The 17,186-nt window shown below is 41.1% G+C and overlaps 1 protein-coding gene across 3 annotated transcripts in view; it reads left to right on the top strand.

Annotated features, from left to right (window-relative positions):
• The first annotated feature begins 688 nt into the window (after positions 1 to 688).
• The window catches only part of LOC144688615 (pleckstrin homology domain-containing family G member 4B-like), a 202,449-nt gene continuing 185,951 nt past the window's right edge, over positions 689 to 17,186 (top strand). For 2 of the 3 annotated variants that reach the window (XM_078555392.1, XM_078555393.1), the window contains exon 1: positions 689 to 1,419. In XM_078555392.1, coding sequence (XP_078411518.1) covers positions 1,417 to 1,419 — 3 coding nt within the window. In that variant the 5' untranslated portion in view covers positions 689 to 1,416. The remainder of the gene's footprint in view (positions 1,420 to 17,186) is intronic. The other variant, XM_078555395.1, reaches the window with a different exon arrangement.

Here is a 17,186-nt window from a genome sequence, read left to right as displayed (position 1 = left end):
TGATGCCTCTTGAACTGTCCTCCAGTGATAGTCACTGGAGGAAAGAATAAAATTGGAAAAATGGGAAGATAAAACAGTCAACATATTTAAAAGATAATAACATTCGAAACAATTAGGCAACTCATATTTGTGCATCTGAATATTGTGTCTTCCAAGCCAAAAATTCAAAGAGCTTATAAATATCGTAAATGCTGATTTTCAGAAAATCGAGCAAGCACTGCTGAACATCAGCTTCACCCTATGTCTTTAGGCCATTTAAAACTTGCACAGATCATGTTGCCAAGTTCTGTGCTCATTGATTCAGGGGCTGCTAAGGATACCACAGTCGAGCTGTCACAATGTTAACAGCCTATACAGTACAAAGTTGTTCCATACCTCGCACGAATGCCACAAAGTGCCAGGAACATGGCAAAAGGCCATTAAAATTCTTGAGGACAAATCCTTTCGAGGGTGTGTTTAACAGTTTCATGATATATCTTACAAGAGGGAGGCGTTCCCCTGTCAGGAAGACCAGGCACGGAAGGCTGGAGGCGGGGTTACTTGGTTAGTGAGTGGAAAGAGGCGTCCTGGACTGTACAGTGGCAGAGTGAGCTACAGTAGCTCAGATGGAGCTGCCAGTTCAGGCAGTTCTAAACTTAGTGCTGGATATTAACTTGAGCTTTATACAGCTGTGGGACACAAAATAAAAGTCAGCCGTGTCACATGAAAGGGGCTTTGTGTCTGAACAAGCTGTAAACCTATTTACAATGTGGAAGAGAGAATTTAACACATTTTTTTTCTGGCTCTCTGAGCACCATAAAGCCGTCTGAGAGAAGCATGGTCTCTCCATGGCAAGTGCAAATATTTGTTGCAAGTTTATAGTGTCCTGTGAATTAAGTGACAAAAATGAACTTCTGCTTAATAGAGTGAGGTAACGTGAATTTACTCGAGCGGGAGATCTTTCATGGAACCCTTTACATTTGGAAATCTTTAAAGAACAATGAACTCTAACTGGTACTTCAATGCTAATTGAAATGTTCAGTTGAAGTGTTTTTTTGAACTGGTAGAGAGGCTTCAAGCTTCGGGAATTTCTGAAGACAGGATTTATTTTCCCAGACCTCCTCCACTCCCTCCCCTTTTTATCAGCCTACTTGTCCACTGAAGGAGTCACATTCATGCATTACTTCTCCCACTGCTAATCACTTTTCTGAGTTCAACAGAGCTCTGAATTCATCGGGTCATGCTGCATTCTGTGAGCTTGCTGCTCTGGAGAGACCTTACAGTGTGTGCAGCTGAATGCAGAACTTTGATCGTTATGAGTGGGGAGTGCTGACCCTTAGTACAGGCTTGTTCTTCTGAATACAGACGGTGTAGGCGGATCATACATCCTGAAGCAATGCAGTTGTTCAATGGGGTGTCGGCTATACTCTGAGGAAGATGGTAAAGCACTTTTTTTTCAATGTTTAAACGCTGGCTTAGAGAAGTTTATAGCTGCATACTTAGCTGGATATGTAACACTAAAGTATCGAGGACTGGAGTAACATTTCTAAACTTAAAAAAATCTAGAACAAGATTGCAAGTATTACATATTAAGAAATATTCTTTGGAGCATTATTCAGTATTGGAAAAGTACAGGAAGGAATGTTCTGGGTATTATGTGTAAGAAAATTGTTTACTAAGCCCTTGATTGACTGCAGATATCCTGTATTGTATTTTTGTCTGCTAACGTTAGACTAAAATTTTACCTTTGGTAATTAAAAAAAAAACTGAACAAAAGTAAAAAGTGATGACTACCTCTGGCAGAATTATTTTGTGCATAATGTTGGAATTATTTAAATTTCAAGATTAATAGAGAGTTCATTTCTCTTCCATATTTGGCTTATTATTTTAATGCCATATCCAGACACATCATGGGAATTGATTAATTTATCTTTGGGGATGTCTTGTGCATCCAGAATATGTCACACATGTGCAAATTAAAGCTGTTTATTGCCAATGACCACCAGAACATTACTCTCAGTAGCCTTTGGCATCGCTTATAGGATTTCATAAAATGGATAGGATACAAGTAGAAGAGATTATAGAAACCTGAGTATTGGAAGCTAGCAAAGAAAACATTGGAGTAATCTGGTCTGGAACATGATTTTTTTTCTATTCATTTGCGGGAATATGGCCATCACTGCCAAGGCTAGCATTCATTGCCCATCCCTAATTGCCATTGAGATGGTAGTGAGGAGTTGCCTTCTTGAACCGTGTGGTGTAGGCACTTCCATAGCGCTATTAGGTAGGGAGTTCCAAGATTTTGAAACAACAACCGTGAGGGATTGGCGATAAATTTCCAAGTCAGGATGATGCATGACTTGAAGGGAAAATTGCAGGTGTTCCAATGCACCTGCTGACCTTGTCCTTCTAGGTGTAGAGGTCACGGGTTTGGAAGTTGCTGTCGAAAGAGCATTGGTGGGTTGCTGCAGTGCATCTTGTAGATGTTACACACTGCTGCCACTGCTGCTGGTGGAGAGAGTGGATGTTTAAGGTGGTGACTGGGGTGCTACTCAAGTGGGCTTCTTTGTCCTAGATGGTGTGGAGCTTCTTGAGTGTTATTGGAGCCACACTCATTGAGGCAAGTGCAGAATATCCCATCATAATCCTGACATGAGCCTTGTAGATGGTGGACAGACCTTGGGAAGTCAGCAGGTAAGGTACTCACCTCAGAATTCCCAGTGTCTGATCTGCTTTTGCAGCCATAGTATTTATATGGCTGGTCCAGTTAAATTTCTGGTTAATGATTGCCCCCTGAATGTTAATAATGGGGAATTCAGTGATGAAAATGCCATTGAATGTCAAGGGAAGGTTGTTAGATTCTCTCTTCCTTGAAATAGTCATTGCCCAACACTTGCTGGGCTCAGTGGCAAATTGACTGAGGTAGGATTGAAAGTGGGTGATGTCACAGTGGCGAAAATAGTCAGTCTGTGTGATGAAGAAGATTTGGGGTGAAATTTTCCTAAATTCCTGGTTGTCTTGCCACCGCGACTGAAAGTGAATGCTAAACCCAGGTGGACGGCGGTACTCTGGGTGGGATATTTTTGGCAGCAACCAATTAAGAGGATTGTTTTGTCAAAATGGAGAAATTTGACATTCCACAAATATAAAATCTGTTTTTCAGGACCAGATAGGCCATTCATCAATAATTATAAGCTTAGCTTGTTGCTAAAAACTCAATTACACCTCATTCAACAAGGCTTAACCTTTTCAAGGATTTTTACAGTGAGGCAAATGGTGCATAAATGGAAGCTCACACTAATTCAAATGATTTCGAAAGATTTCCATCTGTGGGGACCTGAACAGTGCACCCTGTGGATAAGAAGGAAATCACTGACAGCACCCTCTGGGTTTCTTGTGTTTAACTGTGTATGAGTGGATGTCAGAAATTGCTGTCAGCTTCACAGCTGTAATGACAAAGAACTGTAACAGTTTTGCTTCCGTTACAACTGCAAAATACAGGTCATTTGCCACTGGACCATTTCCCCTCAGAATGTAACTATTCATTTGGTGAATTACTGAATCACCTTAAATCTGTGTCCTCTGGTTATTGAACTTTCAATCATTGGAAACAGTTTCTCTTTATTTATTCTTTTTAAACCCAACATAATTTGAAACAACTCTATTTAATCCCCTCTTCACCCTCTCTGCTCTAAGGAGAACAAACTCAAGTTCTTCAGTCTATCCATGTAACTGTAATCCAAAACCCCTGGAACCTTTCTAATGTAACTGCGGGGAGACGGCCTTTCAATGGTGCACCAAGGTACAACTTTGGCATTGGCATTAACAGTCTCTTTAATGATCAGTTGCTGAATTCACTCAGTATCACTGAATTGTTACAGCACAGAAGGAGGCCATTCAGCCCATCATGTCTGTGCTGGCTCTCCAAATGAGCAATGCACCTAGTGCCATTAGCCCACTTTCTCCCCATAATCCTGCGCATTGTTCCTTTTCAGATAACAATATAATTCCCCCTTGAATGCCATGATCGGCGGGGGCTTTTCCTGTATTGTTTGCTATGTTTTAGCAAAAAACTGAAATATTTTTTAAAAAATCCACACCAATGCTTGGTTGCCTAATATACTATAAGCTTTGATAATGCTACAGGAGCAAGGAGCTGTAATGACAACTCTTTCCTAGCTACGTCCTGTATCAGTCCAGCTGGTGTGCTTCTCTTAACACTTTAGTAAACAAAGTGTGTCCAAGTCCTCATGAGAGTTCCCATATACCATACTGAGTCAGACCAAGGACTCAAGAAGAGTGAGAACGTTCTAGGTTCAATGTTTTATCCAAGATGATCTCACTTAGTATCGGAGAGGATCCTTTAATTGGCCTCAGCATCTCTAATGAGAAGGAAAAGGACTGTAGTTGTTGAATTTTTGGTTTTAACATATGTAAACGTCCACTGAATCAATAGAAACTCTTACATGGATGTTGAACGTATGTTCAAATCTTGCCATTGCAGTTTGAGAATTTGAATTTAATTTTAAAAATCTGTAAAAGTAGTCTTGAAGCTATCAGATTCTCGTAAAAGCCTAGCCAGTAAACCTGCGATCTTTACCTGCCCTGGCCTATATGTGCTTCCAATCCCATGCGAAAGTGGTTGGCTCTTAGCTGCCTTTTGAAGTGGTCGAGAAAGTCATGCCGACAAATTAAACCACTATGAAGAATACCACATAGTTCAAGAAGGCAGATTCCTAATGTTTTATTAACTCTTTAACTATGATCATAGCATTATGTAATGTTTAATGCTTCTTAAATGAGGCAAAAATTGATAAGAATTACTTATTTTACTTAATAATAATCTGCACTATACATATAATGCAGTGTGAAGGTGCCTTGGGAGTTTTTATTAAATTAAAGGGGCCTACAAATGCAAGTTGTTGCTTTACCTCTAAGCTTCTGTGGCTATGTTTATTTGTCTCACTATTATTAGTTCACTAAACTTAAATACCCCTAAGAATCCATCTGTATTGTCCCATTTTAAGATTTGGTATAAAGTTTAGTTTAAAAAATTTATTAGGCATAAATAAATATGAATAAGGGGCCTAATTTATTCGACCTACATCCAATAATCTTGCAAGTGTCTTGCTTTGTTCTGTCAATAAAAGTTCATGTTATTGCTTCCTATTTCCCTCCACTTCATATCTGCAATATTTCGTCAGTCTTTTGCAAGTCTGCTTAATTAATTCTCACTTTATTTTAGCCAATCTTGCAATTTGGGCATCACTGGCAGGGCCAGCATTTATTGCGCACACAAAAATAAATTATAGTGAATGATGGAAATCTGAAATAAAAACAAAATGCTGGAAATCTGAAATTAAATGGAAAATGCTGTAAATGCTCAGCAGGTCAGGCAGTATCTAAAGAGAGAAATAGAAAGTTAACATCTCAGGTCAATGACCTTAAACAGAACTGGAAAACAGGGGTATAACAGGTTTAAAGTAAGTATAGTAGCAGGAAGGTGGGGGAGAGTAGGAAAGAACAAAAGGGAAGACTTGTGATAAGAGTGGAAGTCAGTAAAGGAGTACATCGGAAGGAATGTAAATGACAAAGGGATGTTGGTGCAAGGTAGAGAGGGGTAGGTAATGGAAAAGTAAAAGATGTGTCTAAAGGTGCGGGAAAATCATTAGCAACAGCTACTGTTGGAAAAATGGGAGCAGTTGTTATAACTGAAATTGTTGATATTAATGCTGAGTCAAAAAAAAAACTGTAAAGCACCCAGTTGAAACATGAGGTGTGGTTCATTAAGCTTCAGTTGAGCTTCATTTGAACAGTGTAGGAGGCCGAGGACAGAGAGGTCAGAGTGGGAGCGAAGTGGAGAATTAAGGTGATAAGCAATTGGAAACATGATTGCTTCACTCACCCAATCTTGCACTGGTTTCCCCAGTGTAGAGGATTTATTGTCCATTTCCAGTTTCCCTTGAGAAGGCCTTCTTCTTCAACCATTGGTATCCATGTTGTGATGGTGCTACCACAAAACTGCTAGGCCAGGAGGTCAAGAGCCCTGCTTCTTTTCTCTATCCAGAGCCAGTTTGCAACATTGAATCTCATCTTACTGCTTGAACTTCTTCTCAAGTTTGCAATATTCTGATCCTTTCCCATTCTGGAAAATTTTCTTCACAAATGGTGTTGGATGTCCCTTGCTGCCAGCCAAACCATTGCTAACTCTTCTTGTACTGTTAGCATTTCCATTTCTTCAGTTAGTTTTTTTTTGACATCCCCTTTATCTGGAAGTGATATATATTCCAACAGCTGTCACCAATTATTGATAGTTTCTGTAAGTGGTGTAGAGCTCATGATCTAAATTGTTGGGTTATTTTGCTTTTTGTTCAAGCAGGCACATACATCTGGGGATTAACAATAATCCAGTTTATGATATTGCTATTGGATTAAGTGCAGTCTCAAACCACATTCCCACATTCAGTTCAAATCAGTGCTAATACTTACACAAGCTCCAGATTCCTCAAGATAAGACAACTTTATTTATTTTGTAAAACCAGGAACAGTTTTAAAATGCAAAACATTTGACTAATACTAAAATAGACATAAATAATTTATAACATGTAGTTCATTAGAGCCCCCACCAAATAGAACGGTCTCTTGAGATAAAATAAGCAAAGTACGATGGCATCAAGTTTGTAACATTTATATAGCACCTTTAATATAGTAAAACATACCAAGGATTCTTCACAGGATCATTATCATCAAATCTGACACTGAGCAACATGAAGAAATATTAAAGTAGATGAGCAAAAACTCATCAAAGAGGTAGGATTTAAGGATTATCTTAAATAGTCATTTAATAGTACAGAACTTGAGGATTGCTGAAAAAAGAGACATATCAAAGCTTTTCATCTTGCACTCATCCGCATAGCTCATAAGAAATCACCAAACTGCAATGGGGGAACAATGATTTATACTGCTTGAGAAGAGAATGCTGATTGATTGGTAAGTAGACTCTGATTGGTGGAAGCTTCCAGTTTGGTAATTTCTTGAAAGCTATCCTGATGAGTGCAAGATGAAAAGCTTAAATAGCATGTCTTTTTTTTCCAGTGATCATCTTAAAGTAGGAAAGTGAGATAGAGGGACAGAGAGGTTTCGGGAAGGAACTTTGGAGTTTAGGGTTCAGACAGCTGAAGGCACAGCCACCAATGGTGGAGCAATTAAAGTCAGGAATGCACAAGAAGCCAGAATTGGAGGATATCTTGGAGAGTTGTAGGGCTTGAGGAGATTATGGAGATTGGGAAAAACAAAGTCATGGAGAGATTTGAAAACAAGGATGAGGATTTAAAAATCAAGATGTTGTTTAGCCAGGATCCAATGTATCCCTGACATGGAAAATGCTAACATCCAAATTTCCCACACCCCTTGATAACTGAACAGTGTCTTCTGCAGTATATCTTAGATAGGAATGTTCATGTTTAAAATGTAAGTTAAAAATTCTTGCAACAGTTCCTTCTGAACAGCTTTCATTAAGAAGCAAAAATATAGGTGACTTTGAAGACTTAGCCACTTAATTGAATTGCACTTCCTTAGTTTTGAAATACAATGACAATGAAATCATCTTTGAGTTTGATGTTACATAATGATGACATTCATTTAAACAATTCTTGATTTTGAACTGATTGGAAGGTACCAATTCACAAAGTTGCTATTTTAAGAGGAGTATTAAAGCCATTTTGTTAAAGAGAATAACACCAATGCTAAAATAGCAAACCGAGGAATGTCACAGAAGTGCATTTGCTAATTTAGGCAGTATTATTTCTGGTGTTTAGTTTCCCAAAAGTGACTTGGACAACCTTGAACTTGGTTCTGGTGAGTGCCAATGTTACCATGGTGCTTGCTACTGCGTTAGTGCACGATAGGGATTTTGTTTATGGTATCTATTTTGTGTTGGGTGGAATTTGTTCCAGATGCTTAATGTGAAAGCTTTGAATAAATAGTGGCTGGAATTTTCCAGCCCCATTGGCGTCAGGCGTCATTGCGGGCGGGGATGAACAATGTGGCAAGAAGGCCAAAAATCGGTTTCATGCCGTTGTGAAACCAGTTTGCGATTGTCTGCTCCACCCATCAATGCCGGGCTGCGTTTCCCGCCGCCATATGCGGGAACCTAATTTCAATACTTTAGCATCTCATTATAAGCCCTGCTTGCTGAAATCATCCCCCTATGTTGGATCATCCAGGCACCTGGCAAGCTGCACTTCACTCGGGACTTCGAGGTTTGTTTGCCTACCTTGCTTCAGTCAGCACTTGCAGCCAGCCATCAATGCCAGGCTTTGCAGGCAGCACCACAGAACTTTTAGGGGGGCTTACGGGTTGGTCTCTACCTACCAGACCATCTGTAAGGCAGGGGTGGCTTTTCAACGGCTTGGGAAAGGGGGAGAAGTGGCCTCAAGCAAGGGAAGAGGCTGTAGGGTGAGGGGTGTCCTGGGGAAGGAGGGGATCTCAGGATGTGTGTGGGAGCACATGTTGATCTGTTCAAGTGGCCTCCAGATGGTGAGGGCTGAGGAGGCAGTCTCCAGAGGAGATGAGGCTAAATGGAGATGTGAGGGTGTATGTGAGAAAGTGAGTGGTGATGTTCCTTGAGCTGGCAGTGAATGTGTGATGGTCTTGTGAGTGTGTCAGTTTAGAGTGATAAGATGGTTGACTTACCTTGGCGGCACGGATGAGATTATTCATCCTTTTTCTGCACTGGATGGCCAACCTCTTGTGTGCTCCATTGGCACTGACCACCTTTGCCACCACCTCTCAAGCCGGAATGGTGAGACAGATGGACCTGCTGCAGCCAGAACAGGAGTAGAGGATATCGCGGTGGGCCTCCATGGCATCCAGAAGGCATCCCAGGGATGTGTCACTGGATTGGAGGGCTGAACTCGTCTTGGCTTTTGTGGCCATGTCTTCACCGGAGCAGTCATGAGTTGCAGGCATTGAGAAGTAGGCGCGTGGCTGCAGTTTAATTATGGCTCCCTGCCTGAGGTAACGGTGTGGAAGGCAAACCGGAGGCCACCCGTCAGCAAGAGGACATGTTTCCTTTGGCTGCATAATTAATGAGGTGGGAATGGGATGACATGGTACGAAGATCCGCCATTGCAGCCGGTGGGTAAAACAACTTTTTTCCTGCCCACTACTGCACTTTATGCAAACCGGGACGATTCCTCCCAGTGTCACAATGACTTAGCCATCAGTAAGCTATGGTATGGAGAACTGTTGAATTCAAGAAGCTTTCCAAGTTGAACTTAATGGGATGCATCTTTTTATTTTAATAAGATCTTTTGAATAATGCTTTCATATAAATTGACTGGGTGCCAGTCCTCCTGCTGCCACCTGCAGTGATGGGTTTGGTCCTGCTAAGTCCAAAACAGAGGGAAAGCCCACGAACAAACCTGCGAGAACATGGTTGCTGATGATTTTGTCCATCATCTCCATTTAAAAATAACAATTGTGGAATTCAGGGTTAATTTTATTATCCGCACCCAATGCTTTCAGGGTGCACAGTTCCCTATATTTGTAATAGGAACACATTTAGCTCGGTGCAGCAGAATTGTTTCTGCAGTGCGATTGTCTGTTGTTCCTGTTACAGTTTAATTTGTACAGTAATGCTGTTTGCCTTCTATAGTAGTCAGATCCCATTTTAAAACTGTGGAAACTGTAATTATTTCCTGGGGCTAGCATGCTCCATGATGACTGGCACAGCTCTGTACAGGCCAATGGGAACGTCCTAATCTGTTTGGGAAGAAGTTGAAACTTCACCCACCCACACTGCTGGTAAAAACAGAACAACCTCCAGTCCAACTCCGTAGTGAACCAATTGACATTTATTCTGCAGGAGATTGCAGTGTCAGTGATGCCTCCTGACACAACTTTCGTCAGCAATGTATGCTATCCCCGGTGGCTAAAATTGTGTCTCCTGCATTACTGGTTTGTCACTATTATGATGGATGCAGCCCCAGCACCACTCAACAACCTCAGGACAGAGTAGTTTGCTTGATTAAACAGTCATTTAATTCAATGTGACCGCCCCCCCCACCCCAATTTTCATTACAAGTGTGCTGTGACTAGTGTTTGTACTACACTGTGGCAACTCACCAAGGTACCACCACCTTCCTGCATTAAGATCTTGATCATTGACAAGGACAGAAAGAGCTTCACCTCCAAGTTGATTTCCAAGTCTCACACCATCCTGACTTGGACGTATATTGCCATAGCTTCATTACCATTGGATTGATATGGAATTCCCTATCTGACACTATTGTCGGAGTAAAATCACCTAAAGGACAGCAATGGTTCAGGAAGGCTCTCCAACACATTCTCAGGGCAACTAATGATGTACAATAAACATGGTCTTTCCAGTATCGCTCACATCTCTAGAATAAGGTGTTCATGAAAATAACTCTAACGACTGTTACAATTAAATTTTGAAGTCTATTTTATTGATTGTTCTCTGCTCATCCCATTAGTTACCTCTACTTCAATCCGATCTACAAGTTTGCTGTCCTAAAATAATTAAATAGTAAATACAAGATACGTTTTAGAATTTGTTACTATTGGGTAGAATGTGCTGAAAGAAAATCCATTCTCAAACTATGAAAATTGGTAACTTAGCAACACAACTGACTCAACATATTGGTGTAAAACGTGTGGGGAGGGAAGAGACTGTATTGCCATGACATCCAGCACTGCATATACCTTAGCACAAGAAATACAGTGCAGTTGGCCAGCCTTCCATTTTAGTTGCTATCTATAATGGCCAGACACTGGAATGAAAAAGGTGCAGGAAGAAATTTGGAGAATTTCTTTTAAAACAAATACAAAGGATTGTTAAAGCCATGGGCTGGACTTTTTGTCTCAGCCAGTGGCAGGAAGAGGCAGGCGTGGAATTTCCCGATGCTGGCCTGCATGCTGATTCCCTGTCTCTATCCCACCATTTGCTCAAGGACAGTTTGCAGATGGTGGCAGTGTTACCCATCCACAAGTGGCGCTTAGTCTATTAAGCTACTTAAAAGCCTATTGAGGTCAGTTAACGGAGGCCAATTGGGATTTACCAGTCGTCCTCCAAATCCCTGCAGGCAGTGGAGTTCAGTTTAGCTGCTTGGAGGGGGTCTCTCTTTGGCAGTGCTCTTGGAAGGCTTAGCGGCCAGCCCTGCCTGCCTGGGTCTAACAGCAGCTGCAGGCTGCGCTGTGCAGGGGATTCTTCCTAATGTGTGACCCGAGGGCAAAGACCACCCTGACTTGGAAATATATCGCCGTTCCTTCACTGTCAAAATCCTGGAGCTCCCTCCCTAACAGCACTGTGGGTGTACCTGCAGTGGTTCAAGAAGTCAGCAGACCACCAACTTCTCAAGGGCATTTAGGGTTGGCCAGTAAATGCTGGTCTAGCCATCGAAGTCCACATCCTGTAAATGAATAAAAAAAAAGGAAAACCTGGTTTGATTGGCTCCTTATTAACAAATAAATACATTTGGATTGGAAAAGGCATTTTTGGGCAGTTCACCCCTCCTCGCCCGATCGTAACAATTGGAAAAGTGATAAAAGACAATAAGGAATAGGTCTTCTTAAATTAGTGAGAATATAAGAAAGACAAGGAGGGGAGGATAGGCAAAAACATCTGATTGAAACAATAAAGTCTCAAAATGTGAGTCTGGGAGAACCCTGGACTAGACACTTGTGCATTCAGAATGTGCAGATCCCCTCTGACATTTTGGACGAAAATATGAAGGATTAACCAAAGAGAACTTAGGCAGGTGCAAGTGCACCTGAGATGTACTAAGCCCATCTGCTGCTACCCACGCACCTATAACGACTGATCAAGAACTGGACATTAGATGTGCTAGGCAACGTTATCTAGTCCAATTGATAGCTCTGAACCAAGAACTTCAGAAACAGTTGGCCAATCTGCTTCATTTGAGCTCATCCAAAACTCTGCTGCCCATGTGCTCCCAATGCCTTCATTGTAAAATTATGATCCTTGTTTTCAAAATCCTCCTTGACCATCCCCCTCTATCTCTTTAATCTCCTCCAGGCCTACAACCCTCTGAAGTACCTGCGTTCCTCCAATTCCAGCTTTCTGAACATCCCTGCTATTAATTGCTTCACCACTGCTGGCCATGCCATCATCTGCCTGGGCCCTCAGCCCTGGGATTGCCCCATTAAACCATTTTGCCTCTCTACCTCACTTTCCTCCTTTGAGACACTCTTTGACCAAGACTTTGGTCATCTGTCCTAATGTCTCCTAGTGTGGCTTGGTGTCACATTTTTTTGGTAACACTTCTGTGATCCACCTTGGGACATTTTGCTACATTAAATGCAAGTTAGTTAGTATTTTGCCAGGGCCAAAAGTGAATGATTCCCCCAGTGTATTTCTTTCATATTCAGCAAATTATTAACAATTTTACAGTTTCCATACTTGGCATGTTTTCACATACAGGAATGTAGAGAGATACATCCAGGAAAATGATTAACTGTATGAATGATAAATGAGAAAATGTGAGCTGTAGGCAGGAAAAGCTTTCTCATGAGCTGGGAGTAGTAAGCTAACCTGAAGGTAGTTAAGTGTTCAGGGAATGGCTGATAAACACAGATAAGGCTGTTGACTGACATTGTAGCAACTAGATTATGGATTTTCCTCAACAGAATCACACTTTGTGCAGAGAACTGAGTGAGTTTGTGTACATTTCATACCAACCGTTGATTTAATGCTTGATTGAAGCATTGTATAATCCTGCCTTGCCCTCAGCTTCTTCTGTAAGTCCATGACCCCATTCTGAGACTTGTGTCTCTCTCCACCTCATGAAAAACATGGGTAGTTGAAACGGTTTGTATAAATAATTATTTTTAAAAATTAGTTAGAATTTTAAATTGGCGTTTCTGTTCACTATGGTAAGCCTAATTCCTGGAAAACCCAAGCAGACTGCCAGGAAGTCATCTGTGCTACAACAGAGCATCAAATGTAGTGTTAATATTTCCATTGTAGTTATAATTTTGTTTTAAAATAAATGAAAAATACTATTGTTTTGTGCACCACGAGGAACTGGGCCAATGGTTTTGTTTAAATTCCTTCATGGGATGTGGGTGTTGCTGGCCAGGCCAGCATTTATTGCCCATCCCTAATTGCCCCTGAGAAGGTGGTGGTGAGCTGCCTCCTTGAATTGCATTGATGGTGCTCCATAGACTGGTCAGTAAAAGAAGAAACAACTAGCATTTATATTGTACTTTTTCACATCATCTGGATATCCCACAAAGTGCTTCACAATCAATGAATTACATTTGATTACTGTTCTTAAGCAGGGAAACATGACAACCAACCTTCCAGAAACAGGAAATGAGATAGATGACCAGTTAACCTGTTTTTGAGGGTATTAGTTGAGAAACACTTTGTGGTCAGTAGACCTGGAGGGTAACCTGTTTATTTTTTGAATAATGCCATGGGATCTTTTATATCCACCCGAACCACCAGAACACACAATAATGCCTTATTTGAAAAATGGCATTTCCAACAAATGCACTGAAGTGTCAAATGGGCTTAGTTTTGAAGTGGGGATTGAATTCCAGATGTTAAATTCACAGTCTCAACATGAATGTATTTTCTCTGTATGCGAGTGTAACATCTTACACTACCATGATTGTGAACTGATCTGATCCCTCCTCACAGATTACAAAGTTTAGTGGTATTGAGCTGGATTTGCATGGAGTGATGGAGACTCCGTGGAAGTGAAAATAATGGTGGCTGGAACCCAATTCTGGGATCCCAACTCCATTTCCAGTTCTCCCAATTTTCACCAGTGTAGGTTAAGAGGGTGAGCTGGCTCCATAGCAGGAATATCCTAAAGCCCCACAGTTTTCAGTCAGGCCAGCTTTTAAAGGATTTGTGGTTCATGGCCCTCAGAGGTGTCACGAACCATAGTCTGGATGAGGAAACCTTTTTAAAGGTAAGTTTTAAAGGTCTTACCAATGCCCCCATGCTAAGCTATGCCCCTCCACCTAACCCCCTAAGCCCCTCATAGCCTCCAAGTCAAGCTATGGCACCCCCATGCCCATTCACCCACTATACCTGTAGTAACAATTAGATGTGTGAATAAGCTTTAAAAACACATTCATTCATTTGTAACTTCTGTTTTCTTAAAAAGAACCCTATGAAAGTGTCAATAATCCAGACTCTTTAAAATATTAATAGCAGAAATGCAAGCACTTGTCAACTCTTTATCTTGTGTAAATAAACATTGTGCAATTGACAGAATATATCACAGAGCAAGACCTGTCAGTCAAGCAATGTTTTCCCTCAGTCACAGCTGTTTCTACAGATTAATAGATGTCTGGGCTCTTAGCCAAGAATGCAAGTAGGTTTAGCTGACAGCCCAGACATCCATTAGTCTGATGAAACAGCTACACCCCAGGGAAAACTTAGCTTGATTGATAGCTCTTGCCCTGTAATCTATTCTGTCAATAGCAAACTGTTTATTTACACAAGATAAAGAATACTTTCTGCTGTTGGCACTTTAAAGGATCTAGATGATTAACATTTTTATAGGGCCATAGTAAAAAATTTTTTAAAGAAAATTATGAATGACTGTTTTTTAAAGCTTTCTCGCACATCCTATCGTTAGTATAGGGTTCATTGATCTGTACAGAATGTATAGTGAACGAATGGGCATAGCAGTGCCATAGCTTGGCATGTGGTGTATGAGGGGCCATAGGGGGTGGTGGAAAGGCATAGAGGGTCTGAAAGGTTATCAGGAGGGTGAAGGGGCATGGCTTGGCATGGAGGGTATGAGAGGTCATGGGTGGTGGTAGGGGGTATGAGGTGGCATGAATTGACATGGATGGGGCATTGGGAGTGTGAGGGTTGGGTGACGGGATATGAGGGGTGAGGGCTGGAGTGATTTTTTTGTTTTATTGATTTTATTGTAACTGGGCTGAAGTCCCAGAGCACCAGGATGGGCCTTTTAAAAAGCTCGCTTCTGCACCCGGCAGCACCGTGTGACCATCTCTGAACTCCATCAGGGAGTGGTGGGCCCAACTCCAGTTATCACCCGCAACCCCCCCACTCACCCTCCTGACACTCATCTGGAACAAAAATCGTGCCTTTACAAGCACTTCCTCCCAACATGGGTGCGCCTTCACAGAATCACAGAATCACAGTGCAGAAGAGGCCTCTCGGCCCATCAAGTCTGCACCGACACGTGAGAAACACTTGTGCAGACTTAACTTTCTTTAATGCTTATAAGGTGACTGCAGCAAGAGAGTTCTCACTAGCTAATCTGATCAACAGGTGAATCCCATCTTGAAGAAGTTGAATTGTTCAAAAATCATACATGACAGGCAGCCAATGGAAGAGAGTTATGATAGAAACAAAATCAGATACTTCTAATGAATTCTGTTTGTGTTAAGTAGAATTTTGGAAACCAGCACTCGTAAAATGGAACAAATCTATTGATGCTTTCTGCTGGTCCCTTAAAAGATGGTGAAAATTCCCTTTCACCTTCTAGGTTTCCCCATTGGAACTAAGACTAGAGTCTCACTTGGGATGCAATGAAAATCTGAAAACATACTCTGAATCTCATTTCGATCATTTTAGAACTCATCCATTAGCATAGCATGCTTTACTGCTTTTTGAATCATTGAATTCATCAATCAACTCAGTATAAAATGTGCATTAAGTAGAAATTTCAAATGTCTCTGTGGATGGTAGAAGTTTATAATAGTCACACATAAAACCCTCCTGACATTTAAAAGCAATGCAAGCACAAATGCTTTGTCCTGGCAGAAAGCTTTCTTTAGTTTGAGGATTGTTGACCGCTTAGATTGTGGGATTGGTATTTCTAGATATGAATATTTCTGAATTGCAAACCCTGATAAACTGACATAGAGGAGCAGCCAAATTTTTAAACTTTCTCTGGATATTATTTCATTTTTAAACCATTTGCTCTGCTGCCTTTATCCTGCAATTTTTCAACATTTGTGTCATCATCTTGAACCTCGAGGCATCCTATTGTCATGTGTTGTTCCTTACTGAAACCCAGATCACACTGGTTTCTGACTACTCTTTCCAATATTAATGTCAGATTTTCAATTGAAGTTTCAATCCTAAAGAGATGTCTCTACTTCAATTCAGTCTGACATAGTTTCCTTGAATTATTTGCCTAGCATTCTTGCTTTCTTTTACTCTTCTGTTCTTTCTCTCTGTGCCAATGAAGCAACTGATGTTATTCCAGCTAACATGGAAGATTTCATATAGCAACATTCTCCTGTCATATCTAGTACTAACCTTGATTCAATCAGTCTGCCATTCAAATGTGTAATAATATTTATTATCAGGCCTGGAGAGTGGTAATGCTTTGTTTAAGCTGCTTAAAACAAAATCAAATTTAATGTAATACCTACATTAAAATAACTCATAAAGAAATTTTACACAAAATTGTTAACCAGTGCATTATCAAAAGACATTAAAGCCCTGGCATATGTGTCAGTCTGAAACAAGTCAAGCCAATTTTTTCTCAGCTCATATCCCCTGTAAATTCACCATTAGCTCCCAAATGTAACTTTATTCAGAAGTTGTGTCAACTGCTTTCTTCTTGTCTATCCAGCAGCTATCACCTCTAGTCATTCAGCAAAATTGTCTCCGGTAACCTCAATAAATCAGCAACAATAACTTGCATTTAAACAGTGCCGTTAACATAATGAAACATTGCAAAGCATTTCACAGGGGTGTAATCAAGCAAAAAATTGCACAGAACCAAAGAAGGAGACATGAGGACAGGTGACCAAATGCTTGGTTAAAGAGGTAGGTTTTAAATGGTTTTAAGAGGGTCTGAAAGGAAGGCAGAGAGTGAAATGAGTGGAGTGGGGGTGGGGATCAGGTGTGAAGGAAGTCAGGGAATACACAAGAAGCCAGTGTTGGAGGAATGCAGTGCTCCATGAGATTTGTACGGTTGGAGGGTGTTAAAGTGATCAGGAACAATGGGGCCATGGAGAAATTTTAAGGGCGGAATTTTTAGCTGAGCAGGTGGGCGCGCGCCTGACCTGCTTGAGTGTAAAATAGTGCATGATGACGATGGGTGAGTGTCCAGACATCATCGCGCACTTGCATGATATTTTGGCCAGCGGGCGCGTGCAGGGGCCGGAGCCGTGCCTGCCATTAATTAAGAGGCCACTTAACGCCATTAAAAAGG

The sequence above is a fragment of the Cetorhinus maximus genome, chromosome 13 (assembly GCF_964194155.1).
Source record: "Cetorhinus maximus chromosome 13, sCetMax3.hap1.1, whole genome shotgun sequence".
Classification (NCBI taxonomy): Eukaryota; Metazoa; Chordata; class Chondrichthyes; order Lamniformes; family Cetorhinidae; genus Cetorhinus; species Cetorhinus maximus.
The sequence above is the reverse complement of the archived record's forward strand: the minus strand, read 5'-3'. Positions and strand labels throughout refer to the sequence as shown.